The sequence below is a fragment of the Molothrus aeneus genome, chromosome 2 (genome assembly GCF_037042795.1).
Source record: "Molothrus aeneus isolate 106 chromosome 2, BPBGC_Maene_1.0, whole genome shotgun sequence".
Classification (NCBI taxonomy): Eukaryota; Metazoa; Chordata; class Aves; order Passeriformes; family Icteridae; genus Molothrus; species Molothrus aeneus.
In genome coordinates, this window is record NC_089647.1 from 117,133,579 (window position 1) to 117,154,290 (window position 20,712).

The 20,712-nt window shown below is 59.8% G+C and overlaps 1 protein-coding gene across 6 annotated transcripts in view; it reads right to left on the reverse strand.

Moving 5' to 3' along the window:
- Positions 1–267: 267 nt before the first annotated feature.
- STIM1 (stromal interaction molecule 1) overlaps positions 268–20,712 on the reverse strand; it is a 73,586-nt gene continuing 53,141 nt past the window's right edge. The window contains exons 9-14 of one of the 6 annotated variants that reach the window (XM_066545600.1): positions 19,253–19,353; positions 17,114–17,349; positions 14,876–14,956; positions 11,835–11,901; positions 9,141–9,159; positions 2,831–3,335 (exon numbers count right to left, since the gene is read on the reverse strand). In XM_066545600.1, coding sequence (XP_066401697.1) covers positions 2,940–3,335; positions 9,141–9,159; positions 11,835–11,901; positions 14,876–14,956; positions 17,114–17,349; positions 19,253–19,353 — 900 coding nt within the window. In that variant the 3' untranslated portion in view covers positions 2,831–2,939. Of the gene's footprint in view, positions 3,336–9,140; positions 9,160–11,510; positions 11,902–14,875; positions 14,957–17,113; positions 17,350–19,252; positions 19,354–20,712 lie in introns of all 6 variants that reach the window. The other 5 variants (XM_066545598.1, XM_066545596.1, XM_066545601.1 and 2 more) reach the window with 5 other exon arrangements.

Genomic DNA, 20,712 nt, shown 5'->3' on the forward strand with positions numbered 1-20,712 from the left:
GGTGGCTGCCTGTCCCTGTCCCAGCTGCCAGCAGTGTCCCCATGGCAGCGGCAGTCCCAGGATGTCCCCAGGGTGGATCCACTGTGCCTGTGGATCCAATTCCCACAGGAGAGGACGATGGCAGGGCCCTGGTGCAGGGGGCAGCCAGGGTGTCCCTCTGTCCCCACTGGCCTGGCCAGGAACACATCTCCAGCAGGTGCCAGTGCCCTGACCCCGCTGTGGTGGAAGCCTGGCAGGGGCTGCAAGAAGAGAGCAGCAGCCATGGGCTCGTAAAATAGACTACATGCTTTATTGGATTGAAAAGTTTTATGAAATGACAAAAAACAAAAAACAAAAACCACCTTAAATCAAGAGTTGGCAGATGTGTCAACGGTTGCCGTTTGGTGGATCCCCAACCCCTTCTCCAGAAACATCCACAGGTCTCTGCCACCACAAGCAGCTCTGGCCCCGACCCCGCTGGCCCTGCTCCCGGGGGGCCCTGCCTGTGACAGCAGGGTGCCCACAAACTGGGGTACCCAGAAATCAGGGTGCCCAAAAACTGGGGTGTCCACAGATCAGGGTGCTCACAGATTGGAGTACCCATAAATCAGGGTGCCCATAAATCAGGGTGCCCACAGATCAGGGTACCCATAAATTCAGGTGCCCACAAATCGAGGTGCCCACAGATCGGGGTGCCCACGAATTGGGGTGCCCACAGATCAGGGTGTCCATGGAATCGGGGTGCCCAGGCAGCAGCCCTGTTGTGGGGCTGAGCCCACCGCCCCGTCCCCAAGGATATGCAGGCACTTAAAGTCATTGAGAGGAATTTTTCACTAATCCCAAAGCAACAGTGAAATCGTTTAACTCCCGCCTACGGAACAAAAAACACCTTTGTAGCCCTTCCTGAATTGTCAAGACACAAATATATTACTCTGGCATAAAGGAAGGCCCCAGGGGCTCTCGGCATCTGGCCCGGCCTCCTCTTCTTCCTCCTCCCCCCATCGTGCATCTTCCTCTGCCTCGGAAGGAGCAGCCCCTGCCCACCCCAAGGATGTGTGGGATGGTGGTCTGGGGACGGAGGGGGTGCTGAGGACAGGGACCCTGGGCGGGGGGTTCTGTGGTGCCAGGGAGCCACCTCGAGTGGGGTGGGAAGGGGCTTGGGGGTTCCCCTGGCAGCCCCGGGGCTGGGGGATGCTCCTGGAGGAGCTGGGAGAGGGGGGTCAGGGATGGGACAGGGCCCAGGGTGGGGCAGAGCTCATCCCTCGGGGTGGGGCTGGGCCCACGGATGGGGCAGAGCTCATCCCTCGGTACTCAGCCCTGGGAACGGGGCAGGCCCCATCCCTCGGGACAGGCTCGGCCCTCGCAGGGAGTGGGCTCAGCCACAGCTGCTGCCCTCAGTGGGGGCCCCGCAGTGGCCGGGGCTGTGCTGGGGACACACCGAGGTGAGCCGGGGGCTGTGAGCAGCAGGATGTGACCCACAATGTGCTGAGGGAGGACAGGAGGACGGACTGAGTCCCGGGTCAGGCTGGCACAGCCAGGGACACCCTGGCGTGTGGCCCCAGGGCAAGGGGGACACTGCCTGTGTGGGGGCACAGAGCCCCCAGCGCCCGGCCTGCTCCAGGGGAGGGCTCTGTCATGGTCCTGCCCCCCAGGCACGGCCTGTCCCCTGCCCTGAGAGCCCTGCTGTGTCCTGGTCCCTCCCTCTGGCCCTGCACAGCCGGGACAGGGGACACAGGACAGGGGACAGGCCCTGCTCCCGGGAGCCCCCTCCTCTCCTCTTCGTGTGGATGTGGCGGCTGGACTGGCTCTGCACCAACACCCCTTGGGATGGTCCTTCCCTCCCTGTCCCTGTCACCAGGGCCCTTCCCTCACTGTTCCCTGTCACCAGGGCCCTTCCCTCCCTGTCCCTGTCACCAGGGCCCTTCCCTCACTGTTCCCTGTCACCAGGGCCCTTCCCTCACTGTCCCATTCACCAGGGCCCTTCCCTCACTGTTCCCTGTCACCAGGGTCCTTTCCTCACTGTCCCATTCACCAGGGCCCTTCCCTCCCTGTCCCTGTCACCAGGGTCCTCAGCCGGGTCCCGGGCACGGCAGGTTCGGAGCAGTGCAGGGCACCGGGGAAGCACAGCCCGGGCCAGGCGTGGGTCCCTCCTGCCCCGTGTCCCGACCTTCCCCGGGCACCGGGCAGAGCCGTGCGGGGACAGCCCCGTCCCCGCGGCCCCCGGGGGCACCGGGAGCACACAAGTACCGGCGGCAAGGGCAGAGTCCTCCTCTGCTCCTGCGCAGCGAGAGCTGCTCGGGACGGGATCCCCTTCCCAGGGGCGCAGCCGAGGGGCCGGGGTGGGAAAGTGACTCGGAGCAATGAGGGAGAACCGCTGCGAGCGGAGTCAGCGCAGGGGCAGCGCGGAGCGGCCCCGGCCCGCCCTCAGCCTGTGCAAAAGTCGGAGGAGGCAGGAAAACAAATTAATAACAACAATAAAAAATAAAATTAAAAAAAAAAAAATAAAACCACATTGAAACCAAACCCAAAGGCCGCGTGGCTGAGCAGAGCAGGAGTAACTGGAAGCCATGCACAGCAAAGCCGGGACCGCAGCGGTCGGAGGGAGGGCAGGGGCGGCTCTTCTCGCGGGGAGCCGGCGGCGTCGCGCTTCTCGTCTCGGAGATGAGGAAATAAATAAGTTTAAATAGCTCCTCCCGTGCCGGCGCCGGGGTGACTCGGGGAGCGGAGGGTGCCGGGGCCGCGCTGCGTTGCCGGTGCACGGCCGGCCCCGGGCCCGGCGGGACGCGTCCGGGGGTCTCCCCCCCTACTTCTTGGGCTTCTTGAAGATCTTTAGGGGGAACTTTTTCTTGCTCTGGCCGAGGTCAACCTCGTCGCCCGTCAGGCTGCTGTCCTCGTCCCCCGGGCTCTTCTTGGCGGCCAGCTGCGGGATGCGGGTGTTCCTGGCGCCGCTGGGCCGGCAGTCAGAGATGGGGGAGGGGGTGTCGGGGTCGGTGGAGCTGGGGCTGTGCGACCGGGACGAATCCGAGTGGCTGGGCTTGCCGGCCGTCGGGTGGTGGCTGATCTCCCCCAGGCTGGAGGACTTCTCCATGCCGTGGTTCACCGTCATCATCTTCTTCATCGCCATGGGGCTCTCGGGCAGCCGCTCCTGCAAAGCCGCCAGGGCGGAGGGCTCCCCGTGCCGGCTGCCGCCGTTGGGCGTGGGCGCGCCGGGGCCCGGGGGCCCGGGGACAGCCTCCTCCATGGACCTGGTCAGCAGCGTGGGCCGGGCAGCCAGCAGCTTGGGCGCCGAGCTGGGGATACGCTGGTGGTCGCTCAGGTGCGGGATGGAGGAGTCGGAGTCGCAGCGAGTTAAATCTCTGCGGTGGAGAGCGCCGGGAGAGAGGGGTCAGTGCCCGCCCGGCCCGGCCCGGCCCCGCACGCACGGATGGCAGCAGCGGCTGAGAGACCCCAGTGACCCCGAGAGCGGCTGGCACTGAGCCCCTGCCCACCCGGCCCCGGCTCGGCCCCTCTCTGTGCCCCAGGGTCGGGGATCCCTGAGCCGGGGGCTCACCTCGAGCAGCTCGAGGGAGCGAGGACATGGAAATGGGATGGAGGCTCAATCCTCCCCATGGATCCCAGGGGATCCCTCAGTGTGTGATAGGATCCATTGCTCCCCATGGAGATCCCTCAGTCCAGGACAGGATCCATCCCTCCCCCTGGATCCCAGAGGATCCCTCAGTCCAGGATAGGATCCATTCCTCCCCCTGGATCCCAGAGGATTCCTCAGTCCAGGATAGGCTCCATCCCTCCCCCTGGATCCCAGAGGATCCCTCAGTCCAGGACAGGATCCATCCCTCCCCCTGGATCCCAGAGGATCCCTCAGTCCAGGACAGGATCCATTCCTCCCCCTGGATCCCAGAGGATCCCTCAGTCCAGGATAGGATCCATTCCTCCCCCTGGATCCCAGAGGATCCCTCAGTCCAGGACAGGATCCATCCCTCCCCCTGGATCCCAGAGGATCCCTCAGTCCAGGATAGGCTCCATCCCTCCCCCTGGATCCCAGCTCCCCCCAGACTCCCCGGGGGTCCCTCAGCCATTGCCCCATCCGTGTGTGCCCACGCCCCCCGGGCCCCCCGCCCCTGCCCCTTGCCTGGCTCAGCCGGTGCCAAGCTCTAACCCCGGTGGGAGGAATTGGAGCTTGGCCATGCCCACACGAAGCCATGCCCAGCCCCGCCGCTGCACGAGGTTTGTGCCCAGCCTGTGCCTACCGGTGACGGCCCACGGGGCTCCAGAGCCCTCTGGAGAGTGGGAGGCAGGAGCACGAGGGAAATGACAAGTCACAGCTCGCTCCTCCCGGCTGGATGCTGCTGGCCCCCTCCCCAGGGCCCCTGTGCAGGTGCCAGCCTGCCCGGGCAGCCGGGCCAGGGGTTCCAGTGCTGCCCACGGAGCCCAGGGCACGGGCAGAGCTGCCCCCCGGGCAGGGGATGGGTGAGGGGCCCCGGCCCTGCCCACGCACAGGAGGGAGCAGCGGAATGGGAGGCAAATGGAAAGGGAAGGAGCAGGGGAAGAGAAGCGAGAGGCGGTGGGAAGAGGTGGGAGGTGCTGACCTGTCCCTCGCCCTGGAGCCCCCCGATCTCTGCTCTTGGCACAGACCCCTGCAAATAGGTGAGCAAACCTGCCTGGCACTGCACAGAGCCCCCAGATCATCTCCTACGGTACCACCATCAACATCGGCCTGGAGGCAGCCAAAGAGACCGGCAAGACAAGGGAAAACCTCCTCAACAGAGCTGGAGACATCCAGGGAGAACTGCAGAGATGTTCAGGAATCCCAGACTGGTTTGGGTGAGAAGGAACTGGGAGGACCACCCAGTGCCACCCCTGCCATGGCAGGGACACCTCCCACTGCCCCAGTGCCCAGCCTGGCCTTGGGCACTGCCAGGGATGCAGGGGCAGCCCCAGCTGCTCTGGGCACCCTGTGCCAGGGCCTGCCCACCCTGCCAGGGAGGAAATCGTTCCTGATATCTGATCTAAACCTGTAGGTTTTCAGTGTGAAGCCATTCCCTGGGTGCTGTCCCTGCATGCCCTGGAAATTGTCTCTCTCCAGCTTTCCTGGGGCTCCTGCAGGCCCTGCAAGGCCACCCTGAGCTCAGCCCAAAGCTTCTCCTGTGCAGGTGAACAATCCCAGCTGCGCCAGCCTTTCCTCCCAGCAGAGCTGCTCCATCCCTCTGCCCATCCTGGAGCCTCCTCTGGGCTCTCTGCAGCAGCTCCAGCTCCTCCCTGGGCTGGGGCAGCTCTGCAGGTGGGAAATCACCTGTGGGGGCACAATCCCAATCCCTTTCCTCTGCCCACCCTGTGGGATCAGCCCAAGGCGCAGGGATTTCAGGTCCCAGTGCTCATGGTCAGGCCCTGTGGAGCTTCTCCCACCAATCTCCAGCTCCTTCTCCCAGGGCTGCTCCCAGTCCGTTCTCCCCAGGCTGTGTTTGTGCTGGGATTGCCCCCAGCCAGCTGCAGGCCTTGCCCTTGGTCCTGCTGAGCTGCACGAGGCTGGCAGGGTCCCAGCTCTCTGCCTGCCCAGGTGCCTCTGGATGCCCCATCCCTTCCCTGCAGGGTGTGCCCACAGCACCAGCTCTGTGTCACTGCCAGGCTGGGGCTGCCCTGGATCCCTGTCCCTGCCCTGGATCCCTGTCCCTGCCCAGGATCCCTGTCCCTGCCCTGGATCCCTGTCCCTGCCCAGGATCCCTGTCCATGCTCTGGATCCCTGTCCATGCCCTGGATCCCTGTCCCTGCTCTGGATCCCTGTCCCTGCCCAGGATCCCTGTCCATGCCCAGGATCCCTGTCCCTGCTCTGGATCCCTGTCCATGCTCTGGATCCCTGTCCCTGCCCTGGATCTGGATCCCTGTCCCTGCCCAGGATCCCTGTCCATGCCCAGGATCCCTGTCCATGCTCTGGATCCCTGTCCCTGCCCAGGATCCCTGTCCCTGCCCTGGATCCCTGTCCCTGCTCTGGATCCCTGTCCCTGCCCAGGATCCCTGTCCCTGCCCTGGATCCCTGTCCCTGCCCTGGATCCCTGTCCCTGCTCTGGATCCCTGTCCATGCCCAGGATCCCTGTCCATGCCCTGGATCCCTGTCCATGCCCAGGATCCCTGTCCCTGCTCTGGATCCCTGTCCATGCTCTGGATCCCTGTCCCTGCCCTGGATCTGGATCCCTGTCCCTGCCCAGGATCCCTGTCCATGCCCTGGATCCCTGTCCCTGCCCAGGATCCCTGTCCCTGCCCGGGATCCCTGTCCCTGATGATGTTTCCCAGCACTGGTCCCAGTCCTGGCCTCCTCATGCTCTCCACAAAGTGCTGGCACACTCTGGAGTCCTGCCTGTGCTGGGACAGGCCCAGAACCTTCTCCTCGTGCTGAACAAGAGCATTCCTTTAACAGAACCCATGGAATAAAGCCAGGCCCTCGTTCCGCAGCTCCAGGGAACACAGAGAGGAAAAGAGGATCCTGTGGGTGGCTGGCATTCAGCCCTGGATCTAGTGGGGGAGCCCAGCTGTGCAGAACACCTCAGCTCTCCTCCTGCCCAGCAGCAAGGAGCCCTGGGCACTGCTGGCATTGTCCCTGTCCTCGCCTGGAGCCCAGCCTGGCTGGTGTCTGAGCCACATCCCGGGTGAGCTGCTGGGAGAAGGGAACAGCCCAGTGGTGCGAGATCCCAGGGGATTCTGAGTGGGCAGCTGGAGCCTTCCAAGGGACACAAGTGCCATCATCACATGTGTGGAGCCACTGAGCTCCCGGGGACACCAGGGGATACTGCAGAAGGTCACTGTCATGGCTGGTGGCCCATGGCTGTCACTGTGGTAACTGGGACAACTGGGGTAACTGGGATAGCTGGGGTCCCAGCAGGGCTGGAGAAGGAGCCAGGCTGTGGGGCAGAACCTTGGCACAGGAATGGTGCTGGGCAGTGCCAGGGTCAGGGCCAGGCAGGATTGGATCCTGGCAGGAATGCAGGGCCCACTCTGGACTCATGGAGGGGGTGGGAGAGCCCTGAGGGACCCCACGTGCCCTGGCTGGGGATGGGGGCACAGCAACACCTGCTCCCTTCACAGGCAATGCCCCAGCTCCACCAGAGAACCTTCTCCAGGAAATCCAGTCTGTCCCTCTGGCTGCCACAGTCCCACAGGGAGAGACCCGGGTCAGGGCCCGTGATAGAAATCCTTTCTAACAGCAAGAGGGCAGCAGATACTGCAGAAAATGGATTTTCTTCCAACTGAGGAGACTTCAAGGATGTGTGAAGAGGTGAGTGTTCCCTGCTGGGCTCCATGGAGCTGCTCCCTCTCCTGCAGGCCTGGCAGGTTTCAATGCAGCAGGGGCAGCAGAGGACAACAGCAGATGGAGAGCCATGCTCTGCTCCACGAGGATCTTCTGTCTGGAGAGCAGAGTGGGAACCCGATCCCAGGACAGCTGGTCCCACACTGCAGGAGCCGGGCAGGGCCTCGGTGACACCAGGGCCACCGTGTCACCTCCTGGGGCCGCTCTGGCTGCAGCACAGGGTCCGTGTCCCCGCTCCTGGGGTGGCTGTTCTCTGGGATCCTCACCCTGGAGTGGGTGCACCACATGGGTTCCACCTCCTGGGAGCCCCAGTTCATCCCTCTGGGCTCATCTGGGGGCGCTGAAGGAGCTGATGCCCAAGAGCACACAATTCCCAAATATTCCTACTCTGCTCATACACAATCCCTCCAGCTGCAAGTCAGGAATATATTCCTGAAGGACACAGGGAGGAGCTGGTGACAGCAGCACCCACCAGAGCAGCAGAGTGCCCACCCCGCTGTGCCAGGCTCTGGGGACATCCTGGCACGCAGGGCACAGCCACCACAGCAGGGACAATCCAAGGGACACCTGGCACAGGGACCTCCTGCATTCCTGTTGGGGCACCCACGGGACGATTTTGGGAGCTGAACACCAATGGCCAGGAACTTCTGGGATTTTCTTCAGCCCCAAATGAGCCTTTTCCTGGTGGCTCCCACAAAGAAGTGCACAACAGCAGGGACAGGATTCCTGAGATCACACTGAGGAGTGGACACTCTTGAGTCCATGCCAGGACAACAGGGAGGAAAGAGCATTCCCAGGATACTGCCATCATCCCAGATGAGGCTCAGCAAGGCCTGCCCTATATCCCACTGATTTCCATGAGGATTATGCTCCTCAACTGTTCCAGCACACTTTCAAGAGGAAAAGCTATCCCAGGACAGGCTGGCCTTGGATGGGATCCCAGGCAGGGATCAGAGGAGGTGTTTTTGTGGAGCAGCAGGAGCCCCTGACAGCTCATCCCTCCTGGAAACCACAGAGCAGCAACTGGACAGAGAAATACCTGGGAGCCCGAGCCTTCCTCCATGCCAGCAGCTCTCCCTGCTCTTTTCCATGGATCCAGGCACTCCAGCACCTCCACAGAGGGACCCTGCCTAAGGCAGGATGGGTCTGCTTCCTTCTGGCTCCCTCCCACCCCACCAGGATCCACCCGAGCCGGGAGGGAGGGAGGGAGGGTGAGGAGATGGGGATGGTGAACAAAAGAAGCAGAGAGCAAAGCATGGAAAAGGAAAGCTTGGAGTACAGGAAGCCTGGGAGTGGAGGAGGAGCAGGGGAGGAGCAGCAGGAGGATGGAGAACAAACACCTATTTTTCCCCAGCCCTGCAGCCCATGAGGGATTTCTCTGGGTGTTCCTGCTGGGGTCCAGCCCAGCATGGCCCAGGAGCTGCCCTGGGTGTGCTGCAGCAGCCACAGAGCCCTGGCTGCCCCATCCCTCTGTGTCTGGCTCTCAGAGCACCCTCAGCTGCTGGGCTCTGTGTGTGTGGCACCAGGGACCAAGGCTTTTCTTAAGGCAAAGTCCCAAATTTGCTGTGGGGCTGAGCTTGGCACAGCCTCAACGCACACCCAACAGCAGCTTCCTCCCTTCCACCCTGCTTGAGCTGTGAATTACTCATTTCCCTGGATTCCTGACTCTCCCTTCGCTGAGCTTTGGCTGCTGCCTCCCTTCCTGGTTGGAGAAGGGCCTGGGCATTTGGTGTACACTCCCCTCTCCGTGGGTTTCATCCACCCGAGGCAGGCACTGGCAGCAGAAACCCCTGTGCACACACAGCCCCTCCAGCCCCTCTCCCCCCCGATCCCGCAGCCGCCTCCGGCCCGGAACCGCTCTGACCTTATTGGCGCCGGATCCTCTGAAGCCAATTGCAAAAGAGAAGCAGAGAGTGAGGAGTTGAGGGAGAGGCTCCCTGCCAGGATAACCCCGGCAGGACTCCGGAGACAGCGATCCCCAGCCTCGCTCCTCGGGGCTTGGAGAGGATTCTCCTGCGAGCCCTGCCCAGCCTGGGCTCTGCTGGATGTGCGAGAGGCACATTCCTCCTACCAAGGGAGCCAGGACACTCTGGGGCTCTGCTCCTTGCAGTGACTCCCTGGAGGGCCTTTCTGAGGCTCCCCGGGAGGCTGAGGGATGTAAGGAAAGGCCTCCAGGAGCGGGGCTATCAAGGAGGGGCAGCAATCCATCGGCAGCGGCGCTTTTGGGGATGCATCAGAGCAGGGCCTGCTAGTGATGCAGCTGGATAAAACAGTTATCAGCACACCACAAACCCACATCCTCGGGCACCCAACTCCTCATTCCTGCTGCTGGGCTGAGCAGGGATGATGAGGTGGGGAGCTGCTCGCTGAGGTGCAGCTGGAGCAAGTCCCAGGTGGGAGGTTCTGACTCCATCCCTTCTCCTGCATCACCAGCTGGGCTTTGCCACGGGAGCAGGGACAGGACAGTCCTGCTGGCACCCAGTGGTGACCAGTTGGGCTCTGACCAGGGCAGGCCACACTTATTCCCTCCTCTGGCACCTTCCCCTTCCCTTCCTGGGGTCCCCACACTGGATCCTGTTTCCCTCTGCCACTCTCGGGGGCTCTGCAGGGACTCAGGCTTTGTCCTGGGCAGAACTCCACGTGCCATGGGCCTCAGTGGAAATAAATCACATTTAAACAGCTGTTTTGGACACAGGACATGAGCCCCAGGCTGCCAGAATGAGCTCTCCCTCCTGCAGAGTCAGGGAGGCAATGGAAGCAGGGACCAGCAGCATTCCCAGCTTTTACCAGTCCAACTGGGACAGCTGCAATTGAGCTCCCACTGGTAGGAGTTAATTAATTACACAGCTTCTCATCATCCCCAACCAACCATTACTGAATTAACTGAGATGCTGCTCTTTAATTCTCCATTGTGGAGCAGGTGCAGGAATTTCCCCCTCGGTATTCCAGACTCCAGAATGTGCCTGGGGCTGCTCAGCTTGGAGACACACGGGGCAGGGAGGGGATGGAACATCCAAACCAGAGACTGTGAACAAGGCCAGGAGAGATCCCAGCACCTGAGGGCAGGGGAACCCACAGGTAAGGGGGATAATGGGACATTGTGCTGGGATGGGTGAAGATGTGGTGACTGGGAATGTTTCCCTGCCTGGAGAAATGATGGTGGAAGGACATTTCCCCTCTCCTCTGCCTCACCCAGGGACTTCCAGCACTCTCCCAGCACTGAGGGTCAGCAGACTGGTTTTAATTTTGCCATGGAGAAAGCATGGAACAGAGATGGAATGACCTGGCAGGGACAGGATTCCCTGGTCCATCACAGCCTCCCCACTGCCTGCATTGAGTGCCTGGCACAGCTGAGGCCACGAGCACACATCCCAGTGCCCCAGGGGGATCCCACAGGGACACACCACCTCGGGACTGGCTGCACCCCTGACCCCTGGGACCAGGATGTGTGGGATCTCCCTGGGGTGAAAGCCACCCCAGGAGCCTGACCCTGTGCTTGGGACACACAGCATTCCTGCCAAGCTGTCAGGGCCCCTTGGAGCACCAGGCAGGATTCCTGCTCCTCCCTGTCACCAGCACCATGAACTGGGACAGCTCTGGCATTGAGGGATGGAGGATAACCGGTCCCTAGGATGGACCAAAGAGCCAACTGAAGGGGACCAAGCTAAAGCCAACAGGAGCAGCTCCAGCTCCCTCCTCAGACATTCCCTAGCCAAAACACCCTGTTCCTCATCCCTACCAGACCAGAGGCACTCCAGAACACATTGCTGAACTGCCACTCTAGCACCTCTGAAAACCACCCCAGATTTCTCCAGCTGCTTCCTCGTGGTGCCCACCCATCATGTTCCCTTTGCAATTCACTTGTGAGGACCCCAGGGAGGTCCAGGCTCCAAATCAGATCAGGTTTGGTGATCAGCTCTGCTACCTCCTCACATCCCTTGTTTAGGGAACAGTGAGCACCTGGGAATTCTCATTTGCTCAGCTGCAGTAAAACAGCAGCAGAGCACCTTGGGAACGCCCCCTCTGAGCTCCTGGGCATGGGGATGGCCCACGGAATCCTCCTCAGAGGCTCCAGCGGCTCGGGAGAGCAGCAGAAGGAACAAGAGTGGATAAATCACGGAACAAGGGCCCAAAAGAAAAGGGCAGGAGGAAGGTGAGAGAAAGAGCGCCCCAGCAAGCATCAGCTCCGAGGCACGGCAGGCAGGAGGCAGCTAGAAAAGAAACAGCAATATACCCAAAGCTCCCAGTGCGACAGCGAACTCCAGAGGTGACATCAGGAGGGGGCAGGTCGGGGATGGAATCCATCTGGAGGAAATAAGAGGTGGTGTGATGGTAATAGATAGGGTGGACATGGCAAGCAGGAGCAGGTGCGGTGGTGGTGGATGAGGAGCAGGAGGTGGAGGAGGTGGAGGCAGGCGATGGGCTGGAGCCGGGCGGGTCGGAGCCGAAGGACTGTCCGGAGGTGAGGCTGTGCATTCGGCGCAGGGACACTCGGCCCGCGCGCAGCGGGGCCATGGGGCCCGCCTCGGGCTGCCCCGGCACGAGACTCTCTACCAACCTCTGCGATCCGTGGCCGTGCTGCGGCTCCACCAGGCGCTGCCGGACTGTGCTGGGCAAGGCCGGAGCTGCAACGACACAGGGGGACAGTGAGGGGAGGGCACGGCCCACGGAGCTCCGCCAGGACAGAGCGAGAGCACAGCCCAGCCCGGCCTGCGGAGCTCCGCCAGGACAGAGCGAGAGCACAGCCCAGCCCGGCCTGCGGAGCTCCGCCAGGACAGAGCGAGAGCACAGCCCAGCCCGGCCTGCGGAGCTCCACCAGGACAGAGCGAGAGCACAGCCCGGCCTGTGGAGCTCTGCCAGGAGAGAGTGAGGGCACAGCCCAGCCCAGCCTGCGGAGCTCCGCCAGGAGAGAGTGAGGGCACAGCCCGGCCTGTGGAGCTCCACCAGGAGAGAGCGAGGGCACAGCCCAGCCCAGCCTGTGGAGCTCCACCAGGAGAGAGCGAGAGCATAGCACAGCCCAGCCTGGCCCGCGGAGCTCTGCCAGGTCTGGCACTGGCCCACTGGCACCATGAGAGCAGCACCACCCCATTAGCACCACCCCACTGACACCATCCCAGTCCCACTGACACCACCCCAGCAGCACCATCCCACTGTCCCACCTCGTGCCAGCAGTTAGGGCCTGTTTAATGCAGAAGCAGCTTTAAGCTGGTGCTGAACATGCTGGATTAATGCCCAGCCCACGGAGAACTCCAGCATTGCTGATGTAGGTGCCTCTGAACACCTTATCTGAGCATCTTGCCTGACGCAGAGAGCGGCTCTGTGTGATTCATCCCACCTGGAGAGCCAAGAACAGGGCACTTCCAGGGCCATTCCACCCTCACAGACACCTCATGGCTCCAGCCCTGCTCCCTGGGTGGGACCTGCACAGCCCAAAGCAGGAGCCCCAGGTGAGCAGGTCAATGTTGGCACTTGAAGCTCCACTCACAGAGCCCAGCTCTGCTTGATTCACTGTGCAGGGGCAGCACCAGGAGCAAAGCCCTGGCAGCATGGAATCATACAGGGATTGGGTTGGGAGGGACTTCAAAGATCATCTCTTCCCACCCCTGCCATGGCAGGGACACCTTCCACTGTCCCAGGCTGCTCCAAGCCCCAACCTGGCCCTGGGCACTGCCAGGGATCCAGGGGCAGTTCCCTGGTTGGTTGAACATATTGGGGTTGAGGATCTTGGCAATGAGGAATTGTTCCCTGGCAGGGTGGGCAGGCCCTGGCACAGGGTGCCCAGAGCAGCTGGGGCTGCCCCTGCATCCCTGGCAGTGCCCAAGGCCAGGCTGGGCCCTGGGGACAGTGGGAGGTGTCCCTGCCATGGCAGGGGTGGCACTGGGTGGATTTAGGGTCACTCCCAACCCAGACTTTTTGGGATTCATGCCTGATTCCTCTGTGCCTGAGCTGACGACTCTGGCCCCAGGGCTCCCAGCCTGTTCCATGACCACTGTGACTGATCAGGGACCCCCTCAACCTGAGAAATATTCTCCTGTGGTTGCCAATTCCCCTTAGTCTGGGGAAGCACATGGGAATGTCCTTTGGAGCCCCAGCACCAGTCCCTGAACTGCCTTCAAAGCTCCCCAGGATCTCTCCAGCCCTGTGGTCACACCTGGCTGGAACTGGAGCCCAGCAAGCCCTGAGCAGCTGCCTGTGCCCCACACCTGCCCCCAGGGTCACCCCCAGAGCCAGGGAGGCCCCTTCACCTGCCTGGAGCCTTGGGAATGCTCCCCTCCACCACGGGGAGCGAGATCCCAGGGCTGCAGCCCCATCCCCAGCTGGCTTTATTCCATCCCCATTCCATACAACATGATCCTCCTCTGGCAGGAGATAAGGTGTTCAGGATTGCTCAGGATTTCTTATGTGCATAAGAAATAATGTACAAATGGGTTAAAAAGATGCAGAGACAGGAAAGCTCAGAAATGGAGGAGGAGGAGAGCTCCTTTGGGAATGGAAGAACCAGCAATCCCTGCTCTGGAAAATCCCAGCTGGACACACAGGGCTCCTCTGGCAGAATGACTCAGGGCTGAAAGATCCACAGGGACATATTTCCAGTGGAAGAAGGAATAAGAAGGAATAATTCTGGCAACGTGGCTGTTTCCACAGCCCCAAGGTGAACCCCAGTCTTTCCCACTGCTCTTTGCTCCCTACAGTGCCCATCCATGAACTTGGAATTTTACACTACTCTATTGCAAGATTTTTTTTAAATTCAGCTCCAGGGCTGCAATTCCAGTTTGGGAATCTCACTGTGGAGGGTTCACAAGGATCTGACTGCAGAGTAATTCACTGGGGTGATGGGTTTCTGCTACAGGTTTCTTTTTCCCTTGGGCCATGCTTTTTTCCCCTAAGGATTCCCCTTTTTTTCCTGGTGTTCCACCCCCCATTTCCCAACTCAGAACTTCCCACCTTCGTGCTCTCCAAGACTTGCCCTGCATTGAGCTCTGGAGCAGGGGCTGGAACCTGGCTTCCCAGACCCACCACTTCCCTCCAGACACACGTTTTACCAACATTCCCCAAATTCCCTGCCCAAGGAAAAGCCCTCCCTGCTCAAGGCTGGCACATGCACCTGCTCTGTCTCCCTCTGAAGGGGAGGCTTCCAAAGGAAGCCAAGGCCTGGAGGCTGTGTGCCAACCCCAGGGACAGGATTCCCTAAGAGCGGCACTGCTCAGTTTATTTAGGGATTCTGAGGGAACACAGCACCAGCAGCACCTGCAGGGAGGGATGGGGCAGCAGGGAAGGAGGTGGGATGGGACAGGGAATGCTGTCACCTCCTCCTGGCCTCACCGGGTCCTTCATCTCCACCTCAGGGGTAAAATGGAGTGAGTCCAACCCCCCGATTCCCCAACTGCTCCCAGCAGCACATGGGAGCTGCAGCTGAGATTCTTCTTCATCCCACCAGACTCTTCCCAGGGTTAGTGCAGGTGGCGATGGCTCAGTGAGGACAGATACATTCATTAGTTCCCGTGCCAGAAAGATGGAAAATTGGTGGATGGATTTTAGTCCAGAAAAAGGCCAGAGGGCAGAATAAAAAAATGAGAATAAAACTGAAGAGAACCAAACCAGGGTATTTCCAGAGGGACTGATCCTCCGAGGACAGCGAGGAGCGGTCGCTGAACCTGCGCCCGAAAAGCCAGGCTGCATCTGGGGGGCAGCCAGGTGGGAACAGGAGAGAGAGAGATGGGATTTACTGGGAGAAGCAGCACAGGTCCTCACAGCACACCTGGCAGGAGAAACACTGCTCTCCTGAGGCAGGCTTTGCACACCAAGGAAGGAAATCCTACAGGGAAAGGCTGCCTTGCTTTGGGAAGTGGAGTGCCCAGTGCTTGGCACAGGTGTTTCACCTGCAGGGAGGAGGGGGCAGGAGGGGCAGGCAGGTGAGCAGCTGGGCACACAGCTGGGCACACAGCTGGGCACACAGCTGGGCAGGCTCTCTGCCCACCCCTGGCATGATGGAAGTGCTCCCTGGACATGTCTCACTCGAGGTGTTTCAAGTGCCGAGAAGCTGAAATCGGGGCTGGAGGCTCCCACCTGGGCCAGCTCAGGCCCCCAGGTGTCACCTGGGACTGTCCAAACGTCCCTGCCACCAGTGCCCAGCTGGGGCTGTGCCAGGGCTTTATCAGAGATGTCCAGCCTGATTCTGAGGGCAACTGATAATGAAAAGGAGTTTCCCTTCCCTGAAGCTTTAATGTCCCCAAGCAGAGCTGATCCCACAAACTGTGGCTGCGGCCCCCGTGTCTGCAGAGCCCTGGGAACACACAGGTACCCCCCTCCTCCTGCCCTACCCAAAGCCTCCAAGCTCTGCCTCCCCTGGGCCCTGCCCTGAGCTCCCCCAGGCTGAGGGGATGTGGGCCTGGCACAGAGGGCACCTCCTGCAGCACACAGTGCCAGCCCTGAGACCCTTCTGCTGCTCCCTCCTGCTACCCCACACAGCCCTGGCTCGGGTTAAATTGTCCAGAGTGGCCCAGAGCAGCTGGGGCTGCCCCTGCATCCCTGGCAGTGCCCAAGGCCAGGCTGGGCACTGGGGACAGTGGGAGGTGTCCCTGCCATGTCAGGGGTGGCCCTGGGTGGGCTTTAAGGTCCTTCCAAGCCAATCCACTCTGTGATTCCATGATTCCATGACAGTGCCTGGATCAGGGTGCTGTGCCCTGCCAGGTGCTGCTCCGGTGTCCCAGGCCCTGTCCCTGCTCTACCCAAGGGGACACTTTTTGGAAAATGCCTTTGGGAGAAGCAAGGCAGGACCTGGGCCAGCTGCAGGCAGGAACAGCAGCCAGGGCTGGCTCCCAGCTGCTGCAGAGAAGGTGACAGTGCCACCCACCCCTGTGAGGCGAATTCCAGCAGCTGAGGGGTCACAGGCACAGGGTGATCCACGCTCAGCCCTCCCTCTGTGGGGTCTGGGCTTGGCAGAGCAGGGACAGCCACCCTGGGAGTGGTGCTCTCTGCTACCAACAAAGAGGGACAGGAGGTGCCCCTGGCTGAGCCCAAGGCCTGCACAGAGCTGGGATCTGGGGCAGCCTGGGCTCCAGGGAGTGTTTAACAGGTCCCTGAGGCTGCCAGAATGCTGCTCCCACCCAGAATGCTGCAGGATGCAGGTCCAGCTGGGCCTCAGGAGGGGCACCTTTGAGTCCTTTCAATCCCAAAAACGTGCTCAGGCCAAGGGGACATGGGGGATAATCCCTTTTCCTGTCCCACTGCCACGTCTACCCATGCCTTTGGTTGGGGTTTTTGGTAAATGCTTAAATCACTGAGTTGACCAGAACATCACAGACAGAATGAAATGATGATTAACAGTTCCTAAATTACCAGTCATGCTGGCATTACCAGGCTCCAAACAACCCCAGCAGTGGGGCCTGGCCCGTTAGGGATGTTCCTGACCCTGATGGACTAACTGTGGTCTGTGGGCATGGAAAACCCAGCTTGGATCAATTATTCCCTCCTCATATAGGTGAACTACAGATCCAGGTCTGCTCTGTGCCACAGCCCCCAGCCCCAGCAGACACAGCCCCTGTTCCCAGGGGAACCCCATTCCCAAGGAGCCCCCATTCCCAGGGACGTTCCCCATTCTCAAGGAGCTCCCCACATTCCCAGGGAGCCTCCCATTCCCATGGAGACCCCCCAGAGCCCCATTCCCAGGGAGCTCCTCCATTCCCAGGGAGTCCTCAGAGCCCCCATTCCCAAGGAGCTCCCCCATTCCCAGGGACCCCCCCGCCCAGTCCCAAGGAGTCTCCAGAGCTCTCATGCCCAGGGAGCCCCCCATGCCCCATTGCCAGGGCCCCCCATTCGTCCCCGGGGCTGCCGTACATTGCATGGACATGGGTGACACCAGCTCCTCGTCCAGGTCATCCACGTCGTCGGTGATGATGAAGTGGGAGGGGTTGGGCCGGGGCGTGCCCATCCAGCCCGGGTCGATGTTGAGGGCCGAGGCCAGCGAGGGGATGCCGGGGTTGTTGACGATCTGGAAGCCGCAGAGCAGCTCGATCTGCTGCCAGCGGTGCAGCCGCTCCCGCAGCGCCGCCGTCACCTCGCTCAGCGCTTGTCTGGGGACACAGGGACACACGGGGACAATGCAGGCAGGCATGGGGACACAGCCCCTGCACTGCCTGGGGACACAGGGACACACGGGGACAATGCAGGCAGGCATGGGGACACGGCCCCTGCACCGCCCTGGGGACACAGGGACACACAGGGACAATGCAGGCAGGCATGGGGACACGGCCCCTGCACTGCCCTGGGGACACACGGGGACAATGCAGGCAGGCATGGGGACACTGACCCTGCACTGCCTGGGGACACAGGGACACACAGGGACAATGCAGGCAGGCATGGGGAAACAGCCCCTGCACTGCCCTGGGGACACAGGGACACACAGGGACAATGCAGGCAGGCATGGGGACACTGACCCTCCAGCACCTGGGGACACAGGGACACACAGGGACAATGCAGGCAGGCATGGGGACACTGACCCTGCACCATCTGGGGACACAGGGACACACGGGGACAATGCAGGCAGGCATGGGGACACAGCCCCTGCACTGCCTGGGGACACAGGGACACACAGGGACAATGCAGGCAGGCATGGGGACACTGACCCTGCACTGCCTGGGGACACAGGGACACACAGGGACAATGCAGGCAGGCATGGGGACACTGACCCTGCAGCACCTGGGGACACAGTCCCTGCACTGCCTGGGGTGCACTTGGATTTCTTAAGACAACAAGGCTACAACTGATTTTCTTTAGTTAACACACAGACGTGAAGATTTAAAAAAACGTATATATAAAAAAAAATTTAAATGCATTTTTATACTTTAAAAATGTATACATAAATATAAAAATGCATAAATATATATAAAATATATATAAATATAATTTTATATATTATATATAATATATAATAAAATATTTTATATAATGCACATATAAATAGATATTTATATATAAAATGTATATATAATGTATATATCTTTATGTATAAAAATATATAAATATATTTATATATAAGATATATATAAATATATATATTAAAAATCTATCGGTCAGAATCAATTTACAAAAACATCGACAAAAGTGTATAAAAAATTAAAGTTGATCATAAAACTTAGTTAAATAGCTGATTTAATAAATAAAATTCAATATCGTAAGTAAAAAAAAGCTTTTAAAAATGAATGTATACATTTTAGTTATCATAACATGTGTACTGTTGTACAACTATAATAGTTGTACTATAATTGTACTACTAATCATAGTACCTTGTTTACTCCAATACAATCAACAAAAAATTAACAAAACTATTAGAAAAGTCTACATAGTTTAAAGAGGAGGGGGCGATGTTAGGGTCAGCTGGGGTCAGCTGTGCATCCTGACATGTGAGACACTTTTCATTCCAATTCCAGGAATGCAGCAGTTTAAAAATGCAGCAGCAGCAGCTGAAGTACCCAGGGATAACAACAAGGGGGAATGGCTGCCAGTGCCAGAGGGCAGGGCTGGGTGGGATCTTGGCAATGAGGAATTGTTCCCTGGCAGGGTGGGCAGGCCCTGGCACAGGGTGCCCAGAGCAGCTGGGGCTGCCCCTGCATCCCTGGCAGTGCCCAAGGCCAGGCTGGGCACTGGGGACAGTGGGAGGTGTCCCTGCCATGGCAGGGGTGGGAATGGGTGGGATTTAGGGTCCCTCCCAGCTCCAGCCATTCCATGACAATCCCCTAAGCATCCTGCAGCCTCCTGGCACCTTGTTTTGGCAGGACTTTTAATTGCTCCATGTAACTGTGACTCCGTTTCTCACAGGTAAAATCAGGTTATTGATCAAGAGGAGCAAGTCCAACCCCAGGTCACTGAGGACAACACAAGTTCAGCAAAATGAGCCCCAGAGCCCCTGCAGAGGTGAGGACACTCCTGCCTGGGACAGGGGAGGGATGAAGAGGGGGGTGCTGAGCAGACACTCACTTTGCAGTTAGGATTTTATGATCCACATCATCCAGAGAGGAACTGTGAGCAACATGGAACGTCCCAAAAAGGGTGTTTCGCTTCTTTTTGATCTTTTCAGCCTGGAATATCAACAGAGAAAGGTCACAGGAAGAAGACAACCTGAAGTTTCCTCCAGGCCATGGACATCCTGGATGGGCTGAGACAGGAACAGTCCCTGCAGCTGCCTGCACATGTGGGAATAGAGGGAATGGTGGTGTTCCTGAGGAATGCTGCTCTCCCTGACACTGGGGTGAGGAATTCCCCAGAAGCAAGTAGCAGGCTGGGGATTTCATGCTCCCTTCTCCCAGCTTCCCAAAAATCAGAGGGAACTGAACTGAAAAGGCTGACATTTCAGGGCAGAGCTGGAGTCCCAATCCCTGGAGGGATTTCACAGCCCTGTGGATGTGGCACCTGGGGACATGGGGCAGTGGTGGCCTTGGCACTGCTCGGGGAATTGGTGGACTTGAAGGTCTCCCAGGGTTTCTCCAACCCAACCCAACCCATTCCATGATTCCATGAGCCAGGTACCTCACCCAGTGAGGGGCTCTCACACATTGGCTCATCCCTCCCCTGAATAACCAAACACACCCCAGGGCGTGGGCTGAGGAGGATTTCTGGTTTGAGGTTGAGTTTGTGCCATTGTATCAGAAATTAAAGTCTCCTCCCACAGCTCTTCCATTCCCAGCTCCAGTGCAGGAACCTGGGACTTAGGAGAGCCAAGGATGTGGGTGCAAGAAGTGACACAGCCAAAGGAAAACTGTTGGAATGCTAGAATGTTCCCAGTCAAAGCAGAGGAAGGCAGACAGTTTTCCCTCCTGCCAGCTCAGCTCCATATGGCCGCGGGGACAAGGACGAGTCACAACAGCTCCCTGGGCTCATCCCTCAGGGCTGGCACAGAAATCCCAGACCAGGAATGCAGCGATGATTCAGGATCTGGGATTCCACTGCCTGTGCATGCTCATCACCTGGAGCAGGGATGGTGCTGAGAGGTGCAAAGCCTCCTGCTCACCCAGCACCCAGGGCAGCACCCCTGCCCCAGATCCCCAGGGCTCCAGCAGCACCCAGGGTGGGACCTGCCCACCCTGAGAGCCCATGCCTCAGGAGCACCATCCTCATCATGCTCAGCCCCTGCTCACATCCCACTTGTGCTGCACTTTTACGAGACATAAATTTAAGGCATGAAGAGAGAAACTGCCCTTGAGCTGAGGGCAGGGCTGGATGGGATCTTGGCAATGAGGAATTGTTCCCTGGCAGGGTGGGCAGGCCCTGGCACAGGGTGCCCAGAGCAGCTGGGGCTGCCCCTGCATCCCTGGCAGTGCCCAAGGCCAGGCTGGGCACTGGGGCTGGGAGCAGCCTGGGATCAAATCAAAGGTGTCCCTGCCCACGGAATAAGATGAACTTTGAGGTCCTTCCCAACCCAAGCCACTCAGGGATTCCAC